General features: G+C 45.6%; 1 protein-coding gene across 6 annotated transcripts in view; it reads right to left on the reverse strand.

Annotated features, from left to right (window-relative positions):
• Positions 1-25,846, reverse strand: part of USP28 (ubiquitin specific peptidase 28) — a 54,869-nt gene that overhangs the window by 13,082 nt on the left and 15,941 nt on the right. Inside the window, exons 11-20 of one of the 6 annotated variants that reach the window (XM_067470814.1) lie at positions 24,994-25,121; positions 17,746-17,841; positions 17,261-17,410; positions 15,530-15,741; positions 13,848-13,918; positions 13,113-13,341; positions 10,002-10,193; positions 7,763-7,902; positions 7,447-7,632; positions 325-420 (exon numbers count right to left, since the gene is read on the reverse strand). In XM_067470814.1, coding sequence (XP_067326915.1) covers positions 325-420; positions 7,447-7,632; positions 7,763-7,902; positions 10,002-10,193; positions 13,113-13,341; positions 13,848-13,918; positions 15,530-15,741; positions 17,261-17,410; positions 17,746-17,841; positions 24,994-25,121 — 1,500 coding nt within the window. Of the gene's footprint in view, positions 1-324; positions 421-7,446; positions 7,633-7,762; positions 7,921-10,001; positions 10,194-13,112; positions 13,342-13,847; positions 13,919-15,529; positions 15,742-17,260; positions 17,411-17,745; positions 17,842-24,993; positions 25,122-25,846 lie in introns of all 6 variants that reach the window. The other 5 variants (XM_067470811.1, XM_067470810.1, XM_067470809.1 and 2 more) reach the window with 5 other exon arrangements.

Below are 25,846 nucleotides of genomic sequence, written 5' to 3' on the forward strand. Positions count from 1 at the left end.
TATATTATTAGCGTAGTACAATATCAGTATTAAATATTACTATATTGTACTATATTTATTTCTTTATTTACTATATTTGTATACCACCCCTCTCAGCCTGAAGGCGACTTGAAGCAGTTTATATTACATGTAATATAAAATATATAATTATAATATTGTATTATTATTATTATTATTATTATATTGTATTACATTATAATATTATACATGCCAGATTGCATGCATGAACACACATTTGCCATGTGAAAGGGGCACCTAGAGCAAGACGTGACAAGCCACCCTCAGAGGAGAAACAAATCGGCACGCTCACACTCGCAAGGGTACCTTAACCAGCCCCGCTTCAGACCCATCCCGATCAAAGGTCTGGCGGGCCTTAGCAATCGCCAGGATCACACCTTGCATGGCAGGACTAAGCATCACCTGCCACAAAGAACAGGAAGGGAAAGAGAAAGGAAAGCATGAAGAAAATCAGGAAAAAAGCTGCAGAAAGAGAGAGAGAAGCTGAGAAGGACAAGTTGTCCTAAGTCATGCAAGCGAGAGAGAAAGAAATTCCAGCTCAAGAAGTCAGGGCTTGGTACAGAACTGCCAGTTTTGTGCACTTGTAGCCATGATGGCCTGAGGAGTTCTGACTGCAAACCTCTTATGCCAAGTTGGGAAGGATTGGCTCTTGGCCGGGGCCAATACATGCACATCCACCTACTCTAGGATCAACCGGAATGTGTGGGCTTGTGTCAAGGAACTGCATTTTGTTCAAGGATTTTAAACCTTTAGGACTAAAACCCAGTGCACCCACCCTGCCATAACCATACTGAGAAAGCAGCCAGGATTTGTCTTTCTCCATCGTAGTCACCTGTGAAATTCATGCATATGGTATTTCCAGCTCCCGAATCTTCTAGAAAGCTCTTTCATTTCAAAATGGTGGTAGTCCCACCCACTCGCCCCAGAGTACATATATCCAGTGGGAGGGGCTACTGGCGGGCGAATGGTTTGAGTCAAAGCAAGAGAAGACAGTAAATCGAAGAACAGTCCAGGTTAAATCCTAACTGAAGATTCCGGAGCAATGCTGCGCATGCGCAGAAGTACCATTAGTGCGCATTCACAGCACACTCACGTAGGGAAAGTAGTTTTAACCTTAACAGTGAAGACTGAGATTCCTTAACTGCCACACGAGCAGTGGTTAAAAGGAACTGAGGCAGTAGCCCCACCACCACTGGCTATGTATATTCTATGGGGAGAGTGGGTGGGGCTACCGCCATTTTGAAATGAAAAAGCTTTCTAGACAATTCCAAATCTGTCTGTGCAGGGGAAGGAAATGCCATACATGGAAGGTTGCTTACCTGTAACCGTAGTTTCCCTAGTGGTATGCTGTGAATCCGCACTAATGGTAACCTTCTGCGCATGCGCGACATAGCTCGGAAATCTTCAGTTAAAATTTTGAAAAGGACGGCGGTTGGCCCCGCGCACACTCCCCATGATGCTATAAATAGCCCGCGGAAGGCTAACCGCCTCAGTTCTCTTCGGCCGCAAAAGCTGCTCAAAGAGGAGGCATGACAAACTGCGGGGAGGATGGGCGGGGCCGTGCGGATTCACAGCATACCACTAGGGAAACTACGGTTACAGGTAAGCAACCTTCCATTTTCCCTGCGTGGCTATGCTGTGAATGCGCACTAATGGTAATAGACTAGCAAGCTACTCACCGTGGCTGGTGGGTGTCATGCCACCGCAGAAAAAAGCACAGCTCGACCAAAAGAAGCATCCTTTTTCGATGTCAAGTCTAGCTTGTAATGTGTCACAAATGTCATTGGCGTTGACCACGTGGCTGCACGACAGATAGCTTCTAATGGCACACCCTTCATAAAAGCCGTAGACGTGGATTGTGCCCTTGTTGAATGGCCTCTGATTCCAAGCGGGAGTTCCCGTTCCGACTTCTGATATGCTAACTTGATAACTGATACAAGCCAAGCCGATAGTCGTTGCGAGGATACGGGGAGACCCAAAGCGTCTTGGCGATATTTAATAAACAGCCTAGGTGTTTTTCTTATGTCTTTAGTCCGATCAAGATAAAAAGCAATGGCTCTACGTACATCTAACAAATGGAGCTTCCGTTCCAGTGGAGAGGAAGGCTCTTGGAAAAAAGCTGGTAACACAAGTTCCTGGGACATATGGAAGTTAGATGTTACCTTGGGCAAGAACGAGATGTCCGTGCGCAGCACCACCTTGTCTTTATGGAGACGGAGATACGGCGGGTCCACTCTGAGAGCGCACAGCTCGCTCACCCGTCTGGCCGACGTGATCGCCACCAAAAAGGAAACTTTCCATGTCAAGTGCGACAGTTGGCACGTAGCCATCGGTTCATATGGAGGACCCTGGAGAGATTCCAATACTAATTCCAGACACCACGACGGGGCGACAGGGTTAACCACTGGCCTCATATTCCCCATCCCTTTTAGGAAAAGCTTAATGTAGTAGTCTGTAAAAAGAGATGGTAGGCCCTGCTTCCTTCTGTACCACGACACTGCGGCCAAGTAGCACTTTACTGATGACAGTGTATACCCTGAGTCCATTAAAGACCCAAGAAATTCTAGCACCTCTGTTATTGGCGCCGTAACTGGATCTTTCCCTCTTGATTCTACAAATTCCCTGAAGCGCTTCACCTTGTATGCGTATGAGCGCTTAGTTGATGGTTTTTGAGCCGCATCCAACACTTCCTTTACTTTTTCAGACAGTCCATTGGTTATCCCTGGAGCAGTATCCTCCACGCCGTCAACTTCAAGGTGTGGACATCGGGATAGAGCACTTTGCCCCTCTGTGTTGTTAGGAGGTCCGTTCTGGCCGGCAGACGCTTGAATACACCCTGCGACATTTCCAAAAGTGCCGCGAACCATGGTTGCCGAGGCCACCATGGCGCAATTAGAATGCAGTTGCTCCTGTCCTGTCGCAGCTTCGTGATTACTTTGAGCAACAGGGGGAACGGGGGAAAAGCATACAGATAGTCCTCTGTCCATCCCATAATAAAGGCGTCCCCCAGACAACCCTGATCGTAGTCGGGTCGCTTGCGTGCACAATACTTGTGACACTTCATGTTCTCCTGGGACGCGAAGAGATCTATGCTCGGTGTCCCCCATGCATTGAAGAGAAGATTCAATTCGTCCTGATTGAGGGACCATTCGTGGACTGACAGAGGAGACCTGCTGAGCCCATCCGCCAGTACATTTTCTTTCCCTGGCAGGTGAACTGCCACTAAGTGTATGTTCCTGGCCACACACCACTCCCAAATTTGAATTGTTTGGTCTATCAGCTCTCTTGACCTGGTACCCCCTTGTTTGTTTATATAAAACATTGTGGTAGTGTTGTCTGTCACCACCTGCACCACCTGACCTAGCAGAGCATGTTCGAAAGACTTTAGGGCCTTCTCCACTGCCATAAGCTCCAGCACATTGATGTGTAACAGTGCTTCCTCTGGAGACCATACGCCTTGGGCGGTGAGTCCCTCGAAATGCGCCCCCCAACCATGCAAGGAGGAATCGGTGGTGATGACCCTTGATGATTCGGGGATTTGGAAGGGGTGGCCTGCCATTACGTTGGCAGGATCTGACCACCACTCGAGGGATTGCTTGATCACCGAAGGCATTTTCAATTTTGTATGGGGCTTGTCTATTCCAGACTTGTGGGCACTCAGAAACCATGTCTGCAGTGGCCTCAGACGAAGCCTGGCGTACGGGGTTACGGCAGTCATCGAGGCCATGTGGCCAAGCAGCACTTGCACTTTCTTTACTGACACTCGGGTCCCCCGTATGACTTGACCTATCAGGGACTGCAATGACGCAAAGCGATCTTCTGGCAGAAAAGCACGTTGACGCACTGAATCCAACACTGCACCGATGAACTGGATTCTGCGACTCGGCAGCAAGTGCGATTTCTCTGCGTTGACAACCAACCCTAGGGACTGGAGGAGAGAAAGTGTCGTTTTGATGTGAATTCTCAGTTCCTCGCTAGTATTTCCCACCAAGAGCCAATCATCTATGTATGGGTAAATAGTCACGCCTCGAGTTCGAAGGTAAGCTGCAATGACCGCCATACACTTCGTAAAAATCCTAGGGGCCGTCGTCAGTCCAAAAGGGAGGACGTTAAAACAGAAAGCCCGCTCGCCTACCATGAAGGAGAGGTATTTCCTGTGGTGTTCCGCTATAGATATGTGGAAATAAGCATCCCTTAAATCAATGGTGGCGAACCAGGCATTTTTATTGAGCAGAGGAAGGATTAACGACAAAGACACCATTCTAAACTTCTGCGAAAAAATATACTTATTAACTTCCCTCAAATCCAGAATGGGGCGAAGGCCACCTCCCTTTTTCTTAATTAAGAAGTAATTTGAGAAAAAACAATCAGCCAAAACTCCAGGATCGAGAGGAGATATAGCCTGCTTATCTAAGAGTTTATTAACTTCCTCCAATAAGGGAGGTGACTCTGGGGTAGACTTCACATTGCCCAACGGGGGCAAGGATACAAATTCCATAGCATAACCAACACTAATAACTTGCAGAACCCACTTATCGGTAGTAATAGAACTCCAAACATGCCTAAACGGCCTTAACCTGTCAAAAAATACCACCCTTTGATTTGAGGATGTAGCAACTGATACATCTGCCCCACATAGCAATGTTTGCCTCAGGGTCCCAGATACATCGGGAACATCAAAGACGACGCTTTTGGTTCCCGCCGGACCTTGCCTTAGTGTTATATGGTTGATATCTTGCCCTTGATTATAATTTTGCCTCCTATTAGGCTGAAATTTTGTATTAGAATTCTTAAATCCCGAATTATTAACATATCCAGCAAAATAACTTTTACGGTAGGTATTCGCTGGTTGATGCCAGCGTTGCCTTTGCTGGTAACTAGGCTGCCATGGATATTCATACTTGGCCGCCTGCATAACCTCTCTAGAATGCTTGATCTTTTCATCTGTGGTGGGATCAAATAGGCCTTCCTCAGTCATTGGGAGGTCCTCGGCCAAAGATCGGCTGTCCTCAGATAAAGAGGAAGCTCGAAGCCAAGCATGACGTCGGATAGCGGTAGCCGTGGCTAGCAGTTTACCGGCGGATTCCGCCATATGCTTCCCAATATCCTTTTGAAACTTAGAGAGGGGTATAGCCTCGTTGAGGAATGCCCTAGGATATCGTCTCTCCTTTAATGGTAGCTTTTCAATGAATGGTGCCAACTTTTTCCATAGAAAACTTTGGTAACCACTAAGGTAAGTTACATAATGAGCAATTCTAGTGAATAACCCAGCCGATACGTGGACCTTTTTCCCTAACGAATCTATCTTCCTGCCCTCCTTATCAGGGGGAGAGACCGAATATTTTTTTGGCTTTTTGGATTTAGCTGCCTCTGCGACCACGGTGTTAGGAGCAGAAGGACGGGCTATCCACTTTGCTGTGGATAAATCAACCTTATAGAGAATGTCCACCCTTCTAGGGATGGCAGGAACGATAGAAGGGGACATATCAGGAATTTTAGTCAACTTCAATAAATATGGCAATGTTGGGAGAATAGCAGACGATGGATTGTCCTGCTCCTCCGATGGAAACATTGGGTCTTCAACTGTTGATGATGTCTTTGGGATTGCAATGTCCAGGGCAGTTATCATCCTCCCAATCAATTGCATAAACTTATTATAGTCATCTGATCGACCTGCAGACAACTCCATGTCCTTTTCATCCTTAGGCATCTCATCCACCTCCTCAGAGGCATCTGTATCAATAGCATTGTCCCCATCCAAATTAGCACAACGGTGACGTTGCATCACGTTCACATCCAAGGGCAGAGCGGCCGAAAGTGGGTGCCCCATGTCTCCTCTCACAGGCTGGAGGCGATGATCCGCTGCCTTGTCCCTTTTATCTCGCATTGGCTGCCTGTTAGTTTTATTTACTAGAGGAGATGGAAGGTTGTCGTCTCCGTAGAAAACAATCTCCCCATTGGGAGTCACTTTATAAAGCCCCGCTTGTGGGGGGGGGGGGGGTATTCATCTATCTTCCTTCTTCCCCCATAATAAGAGGATCTCGAAGATGCCACTGAAAAGGCTCTTTCCAGTCTTGCTCTCCGACGTTTCCTCACTGAGCAGGAGGAATCCGAACATGATGAATCAGAGCCACTGGAGCCCGATCTATCCCCTCGCGCCGTTCTTATCTTCCGCGCGCGCGAAGGTGCACGCGACCGGCGCCGAGCCTGCTCAATAGGGGCATTCCCTGCTGCAGCCGATGTCGACGGCTCAGCTGGGCAAGCCCCGCGTTGCTCCTCCTCCCCTTCGCCCGATAGGGATGGAGGAGGGGCCGGTGCCGAGAGCATCGGCATCGGGGGCGTGGTTTCACTCCTCTGAGCCGCCTCCCGCGCACGCGCGAGGCGTGGCTTCGCCGATGCCGACTCCCCATCCTTCTGCAAGGCACGCTCGTGGCGTGGCTGAGCTGGCGGAGGCTCTGGCCTGGCTTCCGCCGCGACTGGAGAGGGCTCCTCTCCCTTCTCCACCAGCTGAGCGAGCCAAGCCGCTCCATCAGAGAGACCGGGCTTCTTTTTCACAGAAAGGACGGGCGCTTTCATTTTTTCGACGTTCTTAGTTTTTTTGGACTTCTTCAGAGTCTTCAGTGGTAAGTTTTGATCTGACTGCGCACGGTCGCCATTATGGCGATCCTCGGTTGGAGGAAGGAGAGCACGGTCATATAACGCTGCCTTTAATTTAATCTCCCTATTCTTCCGTGTCTGAGGGGTAAAAGACTGGCAAATGACGCAGCTCTGAGTCAAATGCCCCTCACCCAGACACGCGATACATAAATCATGGGCATCATTGTCTGGAAAGTTTGAAGGGCAAGCACTGCAACGCTTGAATCCCTTCGTTTGAGACATTTTGAAATAAATTTCCAGACTCTAGCCTCAGTACTATTCAATTCAAAACCGAGCTGTTAGCGTTTTAGCGCGGATGAAGAGAACTGAGGCGGTTAGCCTTCCGCGGGCTATTTATAGCATCATGGGGAGTGTGCGCGGGGCCAACCGCCGTCCTTTTCAAAATTTTAACTGAAGATTTCCGAGCTATGTCGCGCATGCGCAGAAGGTTACCATTAGTGCGCATTCACAGCATAGCCACGCAGGGAAAGTGTGTCTTTCACAGTTGACCACAATGGAGAAAACAAAAAGCTCAGAGTAGTTTGTATTGCTTATTATAAGCCACCTTAGTACTCTTCCCAAATGGAGAAAAGCAAGTGGTGGAAAGAAAGATTACAATACGAAGCTGGTTTGAGAGAAGGCTCTCAACAATTTGATCCCAGTGATAGGTCTGTAGAGTATCTGGGCGAGGACTGAGGAATGGAAAGCAAAGGCTGGGGTCTGAGCCTGGAATTGCAGTTCTCCTGCCAAAGCAGCCTATTGCAGGGGTGCACCGTCCACCCAGTTGTGTACCTCCTCGTTATAGCCGTCTGCATCCGACCTGACCAGGATCTTCCCCACACTGGGGATCTCCACTTCAGAGAGCTGGGAGCTGGGAGGAGTAGAAGGCTCCCCCTCAGACACCTCCTGCTCTTCCTCTGCCTGAACAGGAAGGCTGGCTTCTTCTGAGACCGCTTTGGCTGGCTCTGCCTCTGTGGACTGTGGCAGCAGAGAGAGGAGGAAGTGAGAGAAAGAAACCAAGGATAAGGAGAGGAGACGAGAGGAAGGACAGGTTGCAGCTTAAGAGAGTGAAAGTTCAAGAGCATGCCCAAACCAATGATCTTCTCACCTGGTTGTACGCTGCCTCTACGCCACCCTTGTTGAAGGCATCAGCCGCCTTGTCAATGGCTAGAGCTGTCTGCGCCTTGGCAATGGTGGCATGCTGAGAGGAGAGCGAGCGCGCCCTGCTGTCAGGGGAACTGGAGTCTTCTGGAGAAAGAAATCTAACTAATAATAATATATAATATTAAATAATAATAATAATAGTAATAATAATAATAATAATAATAATAATAATAATAATAATTCTTGCAGCCCAAGAGCAAGCCATCAGAAAAATGCTTGCTCCAGGATTGAAAAATCAGCTGATGAACCAAAATGCAGACTGTGCAAGGAAGCTGATGCAACTATGGATCATCTTCTCAGCTGCTGCAAGAAAATCCCACAGACGGACTACAAACAGAGGCACAACTCTGTGGCTTAAATGATTATTGGAACTTATGTCACAAGTACCCCCTAACGGTAGTAAAGAACTGGTGGGATCATAAACGTGCAAAGGGAGCGGAAAATGAACATGCAAAAATACTGTGGGACTTTCGAATCCAGACTGACAAAGTTTTGGAGCACAATACACCAGACATCACGATTGTGGAAAAGAAAAAAGTTTGGATTATTGATGTCGCCATACCAGGTGACAGTCACACTGAGGACAAACAACAGGAAAAACTCAGCCGTTATCAGGACCTCAAAACTGAACTGCAAAGGCTCTGGCATAAACCAGTACAGGTGGTCCCAGTGGTCATGGGCACACTGGGTGCAGTGCCAAAAGAGCTCAGCCAGCAATCAACATTGACAAAATCACGATCTGTCAACTGCAAAATGCCACCTGACTTGGATCTGCGCGCATCATTCAAAAATACATCACACAGTCCTAGACGCTTGGGAAGTGTTCAAACTTGTGATTCTGTGATACGAAATCCAACATAGAGATCTCGTTTGTTGTGACATACTGTCCTTTTGTGTCAGTAAAATAACAATAATAATACTTTATTTTTAACCCGCCCTATCTCCCTTGGGAGACTCAGGGCAGTTTCCAATAAAAGAGGCAAACATTAAATGCCAATGACACAAATAACAGATAAACTCAAAAATAATGACAGTATAAAATTTATAATAGTTGATCCCTAAAAGAATGAAGTTTATCAACACTGATGGCTTAAATAAACAAAATATGATACATCACAAACCTTTACTGTGTAGCCAATATATTTATTCATTTATTTACGACATTTATATGCCGCCCTTCTCACCCTGAAGGGGACACAGAGTGACTTACAAGTAATACGTAAATATATTATACTAGCTGTACCCACCACGCGTTGCTGTGGCCAACCTTCCCTCTTTCTCTCCTTCTTTCCCTCCTTCCTTCACTCCCCCTTTGCTTCCTTCCTTCCTGTCTTTCCTTCTCTTCTTCCTTCCTTCTCTATCTCTTTCCTTCCTTCCCCCTTTTTCTTTCTCTTCTGCTGTCCTTCTTTCTTTCCCTCACTCTTTCCTTCCTTCTTTCCCTTTTTTCTTTCCTTCACTCCTTTTTTCCTTCTCTTAACTTTCCTTCCTTCCCCCTTTTTCTTTCCCTCCCTCTCCTTTCTACCTTCTCTACTTCTTTCCTTCCTTCCTTCTCTTTGCTTCCATGCTTCCTTATCCCTTTCCTTCTTTCTTTCTTTCCCTTCCTCTTTTTTTCTTTTCTTTCTTTCTTTCTTTTTCTTTCCCCTTCCCTCCCTTTTTCTTCCCTTTTTTCTGTATTGTCATTTAGCTTTTGGGGGCATTTTAAGTCCCTTCTGCTGTGTTTTTCAGTGTTTTTATGAGTGAAGGACATACATTGGGTTGTGTCCAAATTTGATGTCAATTCCCCCAGTGGTTTTTGAGTTCTGTTAATGCTACAAACGAACATTACATTTTTATTTATATAGATTATAACATAGCATAATGTTAGTAATATATATTACTATATTGTACTATACCACTATACTACATATAAAATATATGGTTATAATATTGTATTATCAATATTATATGTATATACAATATATTATATTATATTATATTATATTATTAGAACAGTGCAGGAGACAAGCTTCCTGGCCCCTCTTTTCACTCTGATATATAATAGCTATTATAAAGCTAGAAATGGTGTCCGTGTGCCTACTTCTTTCTCTAAAAGGGCCCGATGCACTCTGAAAAATTGTACAACTTCTGTTCCAGCCTTGACACATTGTACCTGGGGAGATGCTGCCTGAATTGGCTCCTCTCACCTTGTGCTGAGTCAGAAGACAGGTACTGAGACTCCACTGACGATGACGACTGGTCGATCTGGGCCATTTTGGAGGCCTGCTCCTCCCACTCGGCCACCTCCTGCTCCAGCTGCCAGTTGTCTGCCTGGATGTGTTGCTGCAGCGCTAAGGGCAGGGCTTCCACTTCCCCCTGGGCCTGCCCATCCTCAGAGTCTGCCAAGGAAAGGAAAAGGAATACTGTTTGCTCGCTTGTGTCCTATCTCCAAGCCCTTTTTAGGCTGACTCTATGGAGAAGGCATGGTCCGCCCTCCAGATGTTTTGGACTTCCACAATTCCTAACAGCCGGTAGGACCGAACGTTGCCCATGCCTGCTATGGAGCCAATTATTAGTTAGATTTCCTTCCCACCGTTATCTTTAGCTCCTCGCATTCTGGGCTACCCCTAGTAATTGGCTGTTAGACCTATTTGGATTCACAGGTCACCCAGTCAAGGATGGAATACACCTCTATGTGCAATCACACGGTATCCTACTCAAAGCCAATAGTGAAAGGACCAAAGCAGAGACATCTCCAGCTCATCCCCTGTTTGGGTATCAGCCAGCACGTCAACGACTTAAATCAAGACATAGTTTTCTTAGATCTACAGAGACACTCGCTGGAACACCCCAGCAAGAGAGAGTCCAAAAGTGGCAGGCCCAAACCCAGCACCTCAATCTATGGGTGATACCAGATGAGAGACTCCCCCCTGGGCACACAGAAGACTGGGCAACTTGGAAGGTGCTGAACAGACTGTACTCTGGCACCACGAGATGCAGAGCCAATCTTAAGAAATGGGGCTACAGGGTGGAATCCACGGCATGCGAAAGCGGAGAAGAACAAACCACTGACCACCTGCTGCAATGAACCCTGAGCCCTGCCACATGCACAATGGAGGACCTTCTTGCGGCAACACCATAGGCACTTCAAGTGGCCAGATACTGGTCAAAGGACATTTAACCAACTACCAAATTTGCAAAATCTGTGTGTTTTTTTTCTTTTTCTTTTTAATCTGTGTGTTTGTTTTGCTCTGTTGGAATTGTAATATAATGGTATGGTTGCTGATGACATGATAAATAAATAAACTCAAAGGATAAATCTCATAGAAAGACAAAGTTCCATTTCCATCTCCAAAATCCTTCTCTCTGAAAGAGAACTTCCAACACACTAACGCCCACTTTGTAAGCTGTTGTTACAAATTTGTATATATATTCCCATTCAATTCCCCAAGATTCACCCGACTTTTTTTCTTCCCCCTTAAGATGATTTCTCCACATTTTGATCCAGAAGGATGTCTGAAAGAATTTCCATAAGTTATGGAGTGTTTGCTTCCACCCAAGTCAAAATCAAAGCAATAGCTGCCTTCCTGTGCAACAGTGGGATTCTGCCTCCTTTTTTAAAGGCTTTTAAACAGAGGCCGGATGGCCATCTGCCAGGGGTTCTTTGATTGTGCTTTTCCTGCATGGCAGAAGGGGGTTGGGCTGGATGGCCCTTTGGGGTCTCTTCCAACTCTAGAATGCAACGACTTCTCTACTTAGACATCTCAGTTAGTTTTTTTGGAATTTAAAAAATTCCAAAATGGAGAAAAGTCAGTGTTGGAGGGTCCTGGAAGAGCACCACTAGTTCAAATGGCCTAACTTAGTCCATTCCTATGTAGTCTGGGGAGGAAAAAGCTCATCTGCGGAGCAAGTGGTTTCTGCAGAATTAGAAATTGGACTTCATGTGACGGCAGGATGAGCAATCCAATAGAGCAGTATTTCTCAACCTGGGGGTCGGGACCCCTACGGGGATCATGAGGGGGTGTCAAAGGGGTCGACAATCAGAAAACACAGTATTTTCTGTAGGTCATGGGGGTTCTATGTGGGAAGTATGGCCCAATTCCATCGTTGTTGGGGTTCAGAATGCTCTTTTATTGTAGGTGAACTATAAATCCCAGTAACTACAACTCCCAAATGTCAAAGTCTATTTTCCCCAAACCCACCAGTGTTCATATTTGGGCATATTGAGTATTTGTGCCAAGTTTGCTCCAGATCCATCATTGTTTGAGTCCGCAGTGCTTTCTAGAGGTAAGTGAACTACAACTCCAAAACACAAGGTCAATGCCCACCAAACCCTTCTGGTATTTTTCTTTGGTCATGGGAGTTTTGTGTGCCAAGTTTGGTCCAATTCCATCATTGGTGGAGTGCAGAATGTGCTTTGATTGCAGGTGAACTATAAATCCCAGCAACTGCAACTCCCAAATGTTAAGGTCTATTTTCCCCAAACTCCACCAGTGTTCACATGGGGACACATTGAGTATCCGTGCCAAGTTTGGTCCAATTCCATCATTGAGAGAGTTCAAAATGCTCTCTGATTGTAGGTGAACTATAAATCTCAGCAACTACAACTCCCAAATGACAAAATCAATTTTCCCTCCAATCCCACCAGCATTCAAATTTGGGCATATTGGGTAAGGTAAGGTAAATGTTTTCCCCTGACATTAAGTCCAGTCGTGTCCAACTCTGGAAGTTGGTGCTCAATTGCTAGGCCAAAGAGCCGGTGTTGTCCATAGACACCTCCAAGGTCATGTGGCTGGTATGACTGCACGGAGCGACGTTGTTGGGTATTTGTGCCAAATTTGGTCCAGTGAATGTAAACACATCCTGCATTTCAGGTATTTATATTATGATTCATAACAGTAACACAATTAGGAAGTAGCAATAACAATAATTTTATGGTTGGGGGTCACCACAACATGAGGCGCTGCTGTATTGAGGGGTCGCGGAATTAGGAAGATTGAGAACCACTGCAATAGAGAATCATAGCTGGAAGAGACTCACAAAAGGGCCATCCAGTCCAACCCTGTCATACAGGAAAAGCACAATCAAATAACTCCCAACAGATGATCTTCCAGCTTCTGTTTAAAAGCCTCCAAAGGAGCCTCCAATGGGCTCCAAGGCAGACAGTTCCACTGTTAAACAGCTCTTCTTACGGTTAGGAAGTTATTCCTTATATTCAGGTGGAATGTCATTTGAAGCCATTGGTCCCAGTCCATTTTCCCAACCGTTTTTAATAACCGGCCATGTTTGCCTTTCTCAGGTTCTTTGGCGGGCCTTACCAGCAGTGAAGTGTGGCAGCTTCTTGTTGATGTACATGAGGCAGTAGGCGCTGGCGTTCCTCTGGCCCCCAAAGGAGTCCCTCTCCAGCTCTTCCCAGGAGGACTCCGTCACAGAGACATCGTTGTACTTGAGCCAGCACTTCCGGGGCTGGTGGTAGATGTAGGCCCAGTAATGGCCCGCATTGGCCTGCCCTTCGTGGACCAAGACCGCGTGCAAGTGGTACGGGACCTGCAAAAGAGGCACACCGAACTGCTTTAAGGTCTATTTCCAGTGAACGAAGCAAGACAGCTGCTCAAGGCAGATGCCGGCATGCATTCCCAGCTGTTGCGCCTCCTTAGAGATGCCCATTCACACAACTATGGCTTGGCCCAGAGATTCCTTTCCTCTCAAAGAAATGGGGCTCCAAAGAGAGTGATCGTGACAATGCCCTCTCCAGTTTTGGGAAGTGCTACGCTGCCTGGAACCCATTGTAGAGCCAGCAAAGCAACATCACATCACACAAAACGGCACTGCAAATAGGATTCTGAAACTTTAGCCTTGTAAGAGGAGAAGCCAAGAGCCAGGTCCTGCAGAGTCTGAAACACACACGCTATCTGGGATGTCACGTGGGAGAGGGAAATGGCAACAACTCCTCCAAGCAGGACAGAGTGTGCGCTCTTCCTTTTAACAAAATGGGCTGAATGGTCTCAGCAAGGAGGAGGGAGAAGAGTGGACCAACGAGGCCAATGTCCTACCTGCTGCAGCCGAGGGTCGCAGTACATCTGGTCAACGGAGGCAGTCAGCAGTGCAATCGAGTTCTTCAGGTCTGTCAAAGCAATCAGGTTTGAGGCTACCGTTTCCTACCAACATCTAAAAGGTCCTTATTCTACTTAATAATAATAAATATGCTTCATCTTGATTCAACAACTGCACGAGTGACAAAAGTATAACTCAGTACTTGGTCTCAGTTCTGTATTCATTTTGACAACTTACTTTCAGTAAAACAAGTTTTACTGATGGTGATGACAACAACAATAGTGACACATTATTATTATTATTATTATTATTATTATTATTATTATTTGAAGCACAAGATTAGTAGACAGCAAACAAGTTCATTACTCTGGCTGTTGTATTGGATCACATGTTGGACACTTCCCAAGTGTCATTATTATTATTATTATTATTATTATTATTATGTTGTCAAAGGCTTTCATGGCTGGAATCACTGCATTGCTGTGAGTTTTCCAGTCTGTCTGGCCATGTTCCAGAAGCAATGTGTGTTTTAATATTTTTATATTGTTTTTATACTGTTTTTATTATATTATGTATATTTATGCTTATATACCTGTGGAATAATGTCCAGGGTGGGAGAAAGAACTCTTGCCTGTTGGAGGCAAGTATGAATGTTGCAATTGACCACCTTGATTAGCATTGAACAACATTGCAGCTTCAAAGCCTGGCTGCTTCCTGCCTGGGGGAATCCTTTGTTGGGAGGTGTTAGCTGGCTCTGATTGTTTCATGTCAGGAATTCCTGTTGTTTGAGTGTTCCTCTTTAACTACTGTCCAGTATTTCTGTGTTCTCAAATAATAGGCTGTGTCCAAGGAGGAAGCAGCCAGGCTTTGAAGCTGCGATGCTGTTCAATGCTAATCAAGGTGGTCAATTGCAACCTTTACACCTGCCACCAGACAAGAGTTCTTTCTCCCACCCTGGACAGATGGTCCTCACTTGTCCTAGTTTCCAAAAGACCTCACAACCTCTGGGGATAGCTGCCATAGATGTGGGTGAAACGTCAGGCGAGAATGCTTCTGCAACATAGTCATACAGCCCGGAAAACTCACAGCAAACCTATTATTATTGTTGTTGTTATTATTTTCAAATATTTGTACCCCACCCTTCTCTACCCTCAAGGGGGGACTCAGGGTGGCTTACAGCCGGCAACAATTTGATGCCCCCCATATACAACAGATAAAACAAGTTACATAATAAGTAAAACATTAAAATTAGATTAAAAACCATTTAAAATAGTGCAAATTGAATTAGTTGGCATGTCAAGTCCGAGTTCTATGATCAACAACTTAATCCGAAGCCTGTCCATAGTCCATTTTAATGAACTTTGAAGACTATTATTATAATTATTATTATTATTATTATTTCTTACCTGTCAGGGTTCAGAATAATTACATTTACATGTGTTCTAACAGTGTTTGTTTTCTTAGGACAAGCTCTGACCAGCCCTGGGCACAGCTAATGGAAACCAGTGGCTCTGCTCCCAAATTCATGAAGTAGATTTTAACTTGTATTTTAACACTGTGTATCTTGTTGTATATATTTTAGTAGTGTTTTGTCTCTTGTTTTAATGATGCTTTGAGTTGCAGGGAGAGGTGAGTAATGTATTTATTGTTGTTGAGCTAAAATCCCTATCTGTGCACTGACCGTTGATGTCTTGCTCGACTTCTCTTCTCCACCTCTGCAGGCAGGTCATCACCAGGTGGACTTCCTCCTCTGTAATCCCATGGGGAGCCGGGGACTCGGGCATCTCCACAGGCGGTGTGGATGACCTCAAGGGCCCATTGAGCTCCTCTGGAGGAACTGCGGCTTGGGAAGCAGAGGTATCTTCACTTTCCTCATTTGCTGCTACTGCCACCCTATGGAATGGACGAGACAGGGGACAGGTGCCTGGAGCTCCACAAATAGAAACCTAGAAAGTCCCACTTTAAATGCCTGGCTAAACAAGCTGTAACCACGGTTCTGGCCCTACATACCTATCCGAACGTATCTCGGCCTATCAGCCCACCAGGACCCTTAGATCTTCAGGAGAAGCCCTTCTCTCTATCCCACCTGCTTCACAGGTGCGGCTCGTGGGAACGAGAGATAGGGCCTTTTCTGTGGTGGCCCCCCGGCTTTGGAATGCCCTCCCTACTGAATTAAGATCAGCCACCTCGCTAATGACATTTAGGAAAAAACTAAAAACCTGGATGTTTGAGCAAGTCTTCAATTGACTTTCGTCGTGATGTTTTATCTGACCATGGATTAGCAATCAAGACAACGAATTGGATGACGATTTTAACTATGAGATGTCCCGATCTGTATTGGTGGCCCAATACTGCGTATGTTTTTTGTATGTATTCTTAATTTTAATTTTATATGCTTAAGCGAATTGTATATTTTAACATTGTATATTTTAACATGTTGTAAACCGCAATGAGTCGCCGCACAGGCTGAGATATTAGCGGTATACAAGCATACCAAATAAATAAATAAATAAATCACAGCATCACCCAGATTTCAACCAAATCCCTACTCCGCTGCTGAGTATGCATGCCCAGTGTGGAACACATCTCACCACACTAAAACAGTAGATGTGGCTCTTAATGAGACATGCCGCATTATCACGGGGTGTCTGCGCCCTATACCACTGGAGAAATTACACTGCTTAGCCAGTATTGCACCACATGACATCCGCCAGGGAGTAGCAGCCAATAAAAGGACCAAGGCAGTGACACCTCCAGCTCATCCCTTGTTTGGGTATCAGCCAGCACGTCAATGACTTAAATCAAGAAATAGTTCTCTAAGATCTACAGAGACACTCGCTGGAACACCTCAGCAAGTGAGAGTCCAAAGGTGGCAGGCTCAAACCCAGAACCTCAATCAATGGCTGATACCAAATGAGAGACTCCTCCCTGGTCACACAGAAGAAGACTGGGCGACTTGTAAGGCACTGAACAGACTGCGCTCGGGCACCAAAGATGCAGAGCCAACCTTAAGAAATGGGGCCACAAAGTGGAATCCACGACATGCGAGTGTGGAGAAGAGCAAACCACAGACCGCCTACTGCAATGAAACCTGAGCCCTGCCACACGCACAATGGAGGACCTTCTTGCGGCAACACCAGAGGCACTCCAAGTGGCCAGCTACTGCTCAAAAGACATTTAATAGAATACCAAGTCTGCAAACTTTGTGTTTTGTTTGTTTGTCTGTTTTTTAAGGCAATACAACTGTTTTGGTTCGCTCCTAACACTTTAAATAAATAACTAAATCCCATATGAAGAAAGAAACAGGAAAGGTAAAGGAAGCAACTCCAGAGTTTCAGATCAGGATGTCAGGCTGCCAAGTGAGAAAAGTGACCGAAGCATCCCCCTGACCTCAAATGATACTAATGTTTACCTGCTTTGGATGAAAGGAGGCTTTGAAATTTGGGACTCTGTTGATCCTTCAGTATTGGCTGTCAATGGCCGGGAACTGGCAAACTCAAGAACGTACTGCAGCATGTCTAGCAAGGGGAAGCGCCCAGCACCGGAACCATATCTCATATATCTAAACAAAAACAAAAAAGAATAACTGTTGCTGAGTCAGTCACATGTGCTGCAGCCCCTCCCACTGCTTTAGGTGTATAGAGATAAGGAAACTGCAAATCAGACCTCTACTTCGGGTTATAAAACACATTATAAAAAGAGACAAACATCATATAGAGGAGGCTTGAGAAGGTTGCTTCCTCCAACAGCAACAACTTCCATTCTCAAGCCAAACCAAACACAGTAAGTACTATTGTTTTCCCCTTTAAGATTGAGGAACATGTCAAGGCTTTATTGACAATATGTTTAGCCTCTGTGGATCTGAAGGTCACAAGTTCATGTGGAAAACCCACTTACTGTTCCAATTTCTGCTGCAGAACTGTGATCTGCTCTTTCAGTTTCTTGATCTCTTCTCTCTTAGCTTGAATCAGCCCCTTGTTACTGTACAGGAACCTAAAGAAAAAGAATATATATACCGTATATACTTGAGTATAAGCCAACCCAAATATAAGCTGAGGCACCTAATTTTAGCACAAAAAACTGGGAAAACTTATTGACTCAAGTATGAGCCGAGGGTGGGAAATAGAGCAGCTACTGGTCAATTTCAAAATAAAAATAGTAACCAATAAAATTACATTAATTGAGGCATCTGCAGGTTTTTATTGGTCTTTTTTTTAAAAAAAATAATTATTTTTATTGATTTATGGTGCAAAACTAAAACCAGAAAAAACAAACAAACAAAAACAGAAACAGAAAAAAAATACAAAAGAGTATGCAAGTTTACAGAATGGTACACACTCAGCGCTCATTAAACACATGAAAAAACAACTTTGACTAGGCAGTTATTATACCTTGACATTTATTGGGGGTTTGGCTTGCATCCCTAGGTTAAATGTTTTTGATATTTACATAAAATTGCAATTTAAGATAAGACTGTCCATCTCTGATTAAACCATTATTCTAACCTTCCTCAATGTAAATGTGCTTCCGTAGCCTTCCAATAATAACAGAGTAAAATAATAAATGTAATAATAATAATAATAATAATAATAAGAAGAAATGAAGGGTTGCTTACCTGTAACCGTAGTTTCCCTAGTGGTATGCTGTGAATGCGCACTAATGGTAACCTTCTGCGCATGCGCAGCACAGCTCGGAAATCTTCAGTTAAATTTTAAATAGAATGGCGGTTGGCCCCGCGCACACTCCCCATGATACTATAAATAGCCCGCGGTAGGCTAACCGCCTCAGTTCTCTTCGGCCGCAAAAGCTGCTCAAAGAGGAGGCATGACAAGCTGCGGGGAGGATGGGCGGGGCCGTGCGAATTCACAGCATACCACTAGGGAAACTACGGTTACAGGTAAGCAACCCTTCATTTTCCCTGCGTGGCTATGCTGTGAATGCGCACTAATGGTAGCAGACTAGCGAGCTACTCACCGTGGCTGGTGGGCGTCATGCCACCGCAGAAAAAAGCACCGCTCGACCAAACGAAGCATCTTTCTTTGACGCCAAGTCGAGTTTGTAATGGGACACAAACGTCATAGGTGTAGACCATGTGGCGGCACGACAGATGGTATCCAATGGCACACCTTTCATAAAAGCTGAGGTGGTAGACTGCGATCTTGTCGAATGACCTTTAATTCCAAGTGGAAGTTCTCGCCCCGACTTCTGATATGCTAATTTGATAACTGACACAATCCAAGCAGACAGACGTTGTGAGGACACTGGGTGTCCAATGGAGTCCTGGTGGTATTTTACAAATAGTCTAGGGTTTTTTCTTATGTCTTTAGTCCGGTTTAGATAAAAGGCAATAGCCCTACGAATATCTAACAAATGTAGTCTCCGCTCTAATGGAGTGGAAGGGTCTTGGAAGAAAGCTGGCAATATTAGTTCTTGTGACATGTGAAAGTTCGACGTCACTTTAGGCAGAAAGGAAATGTCGGTGCTGAGCACCACCTTGTCCTTATGGAAACAAAGGTAAGGTGAATCCGCTCTAAGCGCACACAACTCACTTAATCGTCTGGCTGATGTTATGGCCACCAAGAATGAAACCTTCCAGGACAAGTACGACATCTGACACGTAGCCATCGGCTCATACGGAGAGCTTTGGAGAGACTCTAACACCATCTCTAAACTCCAAGACGGAGCGATAGGGTCAACTGCTGGTCTCATATTCCTTACACCTTTTAGAAAAAGTTTGACATAATAGTCTGCAAAAAGAGATGGCATACCCTGCTTCCTCCTGTACCACGATATGGCTGCAAGATAGCACTTCACTGATGATAGGGTAAAACCTGAGTCAGAAAGTGATACTAGGAATTCTAGCACCTCTGTGACTGGGGCAGTTGCTGGATCAAAACCCCTAGCTGTCATAAACTCTGTGAAGCGTTTCCATTTATAAGTGTAAGAGCGCTTGGTCGATGGCTTATGCACCGCCTCCAATACCTCTCTAACCTTCCTAGATAGTTGGTCTTCTAAACATTGGGCATTACCCTCCATGCTGTTAGTCTCAGGGTGAGGACATCGGGGTAGAAAACCCTGCCGTTCTGAGTCGTTAGGAGGTCCGCTCTGTTCGACAACCGTCTGTATAGGCCCCTTGACATCTCGAGGACCGCGAACCAAGGTTGGCGGGGCCACCATGGCGCTATTAATATGCAGTGGCTCCTGTCCCTCCGTAACTTTGTAATCACCTTGAGCAAAAGGGGAAACGGGGGGAACGCATAAAGATAATCCCCGGCCCACTTCAGGAGAAATGCATCCCCCAAACAGCCCTGATTGGGATTGGCTCGTCTGCGTGCACAGTACCGGGGATATTTCGCATTCTCCTGAGACGCAAATAGGTCTATCTTTGGTGTTCCCCATGCTCTGTAAATGAGATCCAGCTCTTCCTGATTGAGGGACCATTCGTGGATTGCAAGAGGAGACCTGCTGAGAACATCGGCCAGCACATTCTCCTCTCCTGGTAAGTGAAAGGCTACTAGATAAATATCTCTGGCCACACACCACTCCCAAATGCGTAATGTTAGGTCTAACAGTGGTTGAGATCGGGTTCCCACTTGCTTGTTGATATAATACATCGTTGTTGTGTTGTCTGTAACTACTTGTACTACTTGACCCAACAGCGCCTGTTCAAAGGATTTTAAAGCTTTTTCTACAGCCATGAGTTCTAGTGCATTTATGTGGGAAGCAGACTCTTCGGGAGTCCATACCCCTTGGGCTGTTAGACCTTCGAAATGCACTCCCCAACCAAGCAAGGAGGAATCTGTGGTGACGACCTTGGAAGGTTTGGGGTGCTGGAATGGGTGGCCTGCAAATACATTGGACGGTTCCGTCCACCACAAAAGGGAATGCCTGACCGTAGATGGTATTTCCAGCCGGGCATGGGGCTTGTCCACACCAGGACTGTGGACCGACAGGAACCAGGCCTGCAGGGGTCTGAGTCGCAGTCGGGCATATGGCGTGACGGTAGTCATTGATGCCATATGGCCCAATAAAGCCTGTATTTTCTTCGCTGACACCTGGTCCGCTCGGATGACCCGGCCAATCAGGGATTGTAGAGATGCAAAGCGGTCCTCCGGCAAGAAGGCCCTCTGTTGCATCGAATCCAGTACAGCTCCGATAAATTGGATTCTGCGACTTGGTTGTAGATTGGATTTCTCTGCATTCACAACAAGACCTAGGGACTGGAGAAGAGAGAGTGTTGTATTGATGTGCGTTTTTAACCAATCGTAAGTATCTCCTACCAAAAGCCAGTCATCTATATATGGATAGATGGTAATGCCCTGAGTACAAAGATGGGCTGCAATTACTGCCATACACTTCGTGAAAACTCTTGGGGCTGTTGTTATACCAAAAGGGAGGACATTAAAACAGTAAGCCCACTCTCCAACCATAAATGAAAGATACTTCCTGTGGTGTTCAGCCATTGAAATGTGGAAATAAGCATCTTTCAAATCAATGGTTGCAAACCATGCATCTTTATTGAGAAGTGGAAGAATTAACGACAAAGAGGCCATTCGAAACTTTTGTGAATAAATAAACATGTTCACTTCTCTCAAATCTAGGATAGGTCGAAGCCCACCTCCTCGTTTCTTAATCAAAAAATACCTTGAGAAAAAACACTTATCTAGATCACAAGGGTCAAGAGGGGAAATTGCCCCTTTACTCAACAGTTTACATACTTCCTCCAATAAAGGAGGAGATTCTGGAGTATGCTTCAAATGGCCCAACGGGGGCAAAGATACAAATTCCATAGCGTAACCATAACTAACTACTTGTAGTACCCACTTATCAGTTGTAATCGTATTCCATACATGTCTAAATGGCCTCAACCTTTCAAAAAACATTACTGTTTGGGAGGAGGATGCAACACTCGGAGCCTCTGACCCGTGTATGAAAGAGTGCTCCTGAATCTCAATTGCAATGGGAACATCAAAGACGACGTTTTGGATTCCCTACATTCTTCGCCTTACTATTATACGGTTGGTATCTTGTTTTGGCATTGTAGTTTTGCTTTCGACTGGGTTGGAATTTTGAGGTAACATTCCTATATCCTGGACCATTATTGTATCCACTAAAATAACCCTTACGATATGTGTTCGCTGGTTGATGCCAGCGTGGCTTCTGCTGGTAACCAGGCTACCAGGGGTACTCATACTTGGCCGCCTGCAAAACCTCTCTGGAATGCTTTATTTTGTCATCTGTAGTAGGGTCAAAAAGGCCTTCCTCGTTCATGGGAAGGTCCTCAGCCAATGAACGGCTGACCTCTGTTAAAGAGGAGGCACAAAGCCAAGCGTGTCGTCTTATGGAAGTAGCAGTGGCCAGCAGTTTACCGGCAGATTCTGCCATATGCTTCCTGATATCTTTTTGAAATCTTGAGAGGGAGGTTGCCTCATTTACAAATGCTTGAGGAAAACGTCTATCCTCCAATGGTAACCTGTCAATAAATTGTACCATTTTGTTCCATAGGAAACTTTGATAACCACTCAGGTACGTTGTGTAGAGAGCAATTCTAGTAAACAACCCTGCTGCTATATTAACTTTCTTTCCCAAGGAATCTATTTTCCTGCCCTCTTTATCAGGCGGGGAAATTGTGTACTTCTTAGGTTTCTTGGACTTAGCCGCTTCCGCAACTACTGTATTAGGAGCAGAAGGGCGGGCTATCCACTTAGCTGTGGACAGATCAACCTTATAAAGAATGTCTACCCTTCTAGGAATGGCAGGGACAATAGATGGGGACATATCGGGTATCTTGGTTAACTTCAATAAATATGGTAAAGTAGGGAGTATTGCAGACGATGGAGTGTCCTGCTGTTCCGGGGGAAACATAGGGTCATCCACCGTTGAAGATGGTTTTGGAATTGCAATGTCCAACGCAGTTATCATTCTCCCTATTAACTGCATAAATTTATTGTAGTCCTCAGAATGATTTGTATTAGGCTCTGTGTCCTTTTCATCTTTAGAAGCATCATACACCTCCTCAGAGGTGTCCGTGTCAATGTTATTATCTACAGTTAATTCCTCATGGTGTTGGCGCTCCATCGTATCCATAGGTGGTATGTCCTTCAAGGGGCATCTCCATTCCCTATTCATAGGTTGAGGGCGTTGTTGTGAAGCACTGGTATATTTGACAGGTGCAGGCTGCCAGCTTACTTTCTGGATCATAGGAGATGGCAAATGCTCCTCGCCAAAATATACAATTTCTCCATGAGGAGTGACTTGGTAAAACTCCACTTGTGGGGGTGGATAGTCATTCCTCTCCCTCTGTCCTCCCCAACGTGAGGATCTGGAAGAGGCAACAGAGAAAGCCCTCTCCACTCTTGCGCGCCGGCACTTCCTCGCTGAACACGAGGAATCTGAGCATGTCGATGCAGAATCGCTGGAGCTTGACCGGTCCCGACAGCCCCCCTTCACTCTCTTTGTGCGCGACGGCACGCGCGCGACACTGAGCCGGTCTTTCAAGGGCATTCCCCATCGCAGGGATAGGCTGGGTAAGACCTGCCTGGCTCCTCCTCCCTTTCACCCGAAAGGGATGGGGGCGGGGCCGGTGCTGAGAGCATCGCATCGGGGGCGTGGTCTCGCTCCTCTGAGCCGCCTCCTGCGCACGCGCGAGGCGTGACTTCGCTGATGTCGGTTCCCCTCCTGCTTCAGAAACACTGGCCAATTTTTTGGTTGGTTTTGGAATTGTTTTTGACTTTTCAACGTTCTTTGTCTTCTTCACCTTCTTGAGAGTCTTCAGAGGTAAGTCTGGCTGTTTTATTTGCTTTGGGTCGCCATTTTGCCGTTTGTCTTCAGGAGGGAGAAGCGCCCGCTCATAAAGAGCTGCCTTCAGCCTAATCTCCCTATTTTTCCTGGTTTGGGGGGTGAAAGACTGGCAAATGGCGCAACTTTGAGACAGATGCCCCTCTCCCAGGCAAGCGATGCACAAAGTGTGGGCATCATTGTCCGGAAAATTAGCGGGGCAAGCGCTGCAGTGTTTAAAGCCCTTCGTTTGCGACATGTCTTTAAAGGAACGATCCTTTTTATATATTAATTTCTGGAGTTTAGCCTCAATAGGATCAAGAATCTGTTCTTTCAAAGATCGAGCTGCCTGTGTAAAGCGCGGATGAAGAGAACTGAGGTGGTTAGCCTACTGCGGGCTATTTATAGTATCATGGGGAGTGTGCGCGGGGCCAACCGCCATTCTATTTAAAATTTAACTGAAGATTTCTGAGCTGTGCTGCGCATGCGCAGAAGGTTACCATTAGTGCGCATTCACAGCATAGCCACGCAGGGAAAGTGAGGTTCTCTGGTCTGACACCAATAAATATGAGAACTGAGTTGTTGAAGGTTTTTTCGGGCTATATGGCCATGTTCTAGAGACATTTTCTCCTGACATTTCGCCTGCATCTATGGCAAGCATCCTCAAAGGTAGTGACCTCACTACCTCTGAGGATGCTTGCCATAGATGCAGGCGAAACGTCAGGAGAAAATGCCTCTAGACCATGGCCATATAGCCCGAAAAAACCTACAACAACCCAGTGATTCCTGCCATGAAAGCCTTCGACAATATGAGAACTCTTTCTCTGGTCTCGTGGCCTGGCTGAAGGGATCTTTCGTTTGCTTATTTAATCAGAAATGCAAAATGGTCAGGAAGGGGACACTGACAGTCTGAGCAAAATATGACACCAAGAAGCAAAGGTTTGTTTTCTTCTTCTCCTTCCTTTTAAGACTCCTCAAGCTGGAACTGATACATGGAGAGAGTTCGTTTGATGATGAAACAGTTACTTAGATTATTTGTATAATTCTTATTATATATGCTTAGTGGTTACATAAGATCAATTGCTTGCAGAACAATGTTTCAATATGAGTTTCTCTCAATATATCCCTTTCTTCCAAAAGGACTGTTATGTGAATACCTAAGAACGGATTTCCAACTATCTTTAACTTGTTTCTTTCACCAATTTTCCAGCTGCTCCTCAGCTATTTCCTTCCAGAGCTTGAATCACTGACAGACACTCCTGGCCTGCTTTCAGCTCACTCCCTAACTGCCATATATACAGAGTGTGTGTGCATTCATTCCTCAATCCTCACCCCATTTGCAAGAAGACATCCTCGCAAACCCCTCACCTGTCCATATAAATGACCTGTGGGAATTCCAGCTTGTTGTGTATCTTCTCTGGCTGCCCAAGCGACTGGTTGAACTCAAACCGGGAAAGTTCAAAAGTCAGGACGGGAGGCAGCTTGGTGAACCAGCGCTGGAAAGAGATGGGAGGTTTCAAAGCAGGAATGGGTTTTCATCCAGTGAAGACGCCACACAATCAGCATCTAACTGCCGCAGACATATACAGCATCGCATTCTAAAGCATTTGTCAGGCCTACGACTGGTTCATGATTTCTATTGGGATAATCAGTCAAGACTGAAGATTTTTACAGAGAGAGAAGACGAGAGGGTATTGCACACTGAAAGGAAGGATAACAAATGGCAAAAAGGAAGCCTACCATCAAGTTAAGCACTGTAGTTTTACCCTCTGAAAATACAGAGGAGGCAGATGTTCTTGTCTGCTCAGGTAACAGGCAGGCTTCAATAGAAAGAGAGACATTTTTATCAGGCTGACATGTTACGGCTCCTTTACAAGGCAAAAGCCTGGCACAGGTCCCACAGAGCAGTGATTTTATTTATCTGGCACCTCTAGCTTTGTGTGTGATGTCAGCCATAAATGCGGTACATTTCATAGAATCATAGAACCAAAGAGTTGGAAAAAACCTGCTGCGCCATCCAGTCCAACCCCATTCTGCCAAGAAGCAGGAATATTGCATTCAAATCACTCCTGACAGATGGCCATCCAGCCTCTGTTTAAAAGCTTCCAAAGAAGGAGCCTCCACCACACTCCGGGGCAGAGAGTTCCACTGCTGAACGGTCTCACAGTCAGGAAGTTCTTCCTCATGTTCAGATGGAATCTCCTCTCTTGTAGTTTGAAGC

The sequence above is a fragment of the Anolis sagrei genome, chromosome 7 (genome assembly GCF_037176765.1).
Source record: "Anolis sagrei isolate rAnoSag1 chromosome 7, rAnoSag1.mat, whole genome shotgun sequence".
NCBI lineage: Eukaryota > Metazoa > Chordata > Lepidosauria > Squamata > Dactyloidae > Anolis > Anolis sagrei.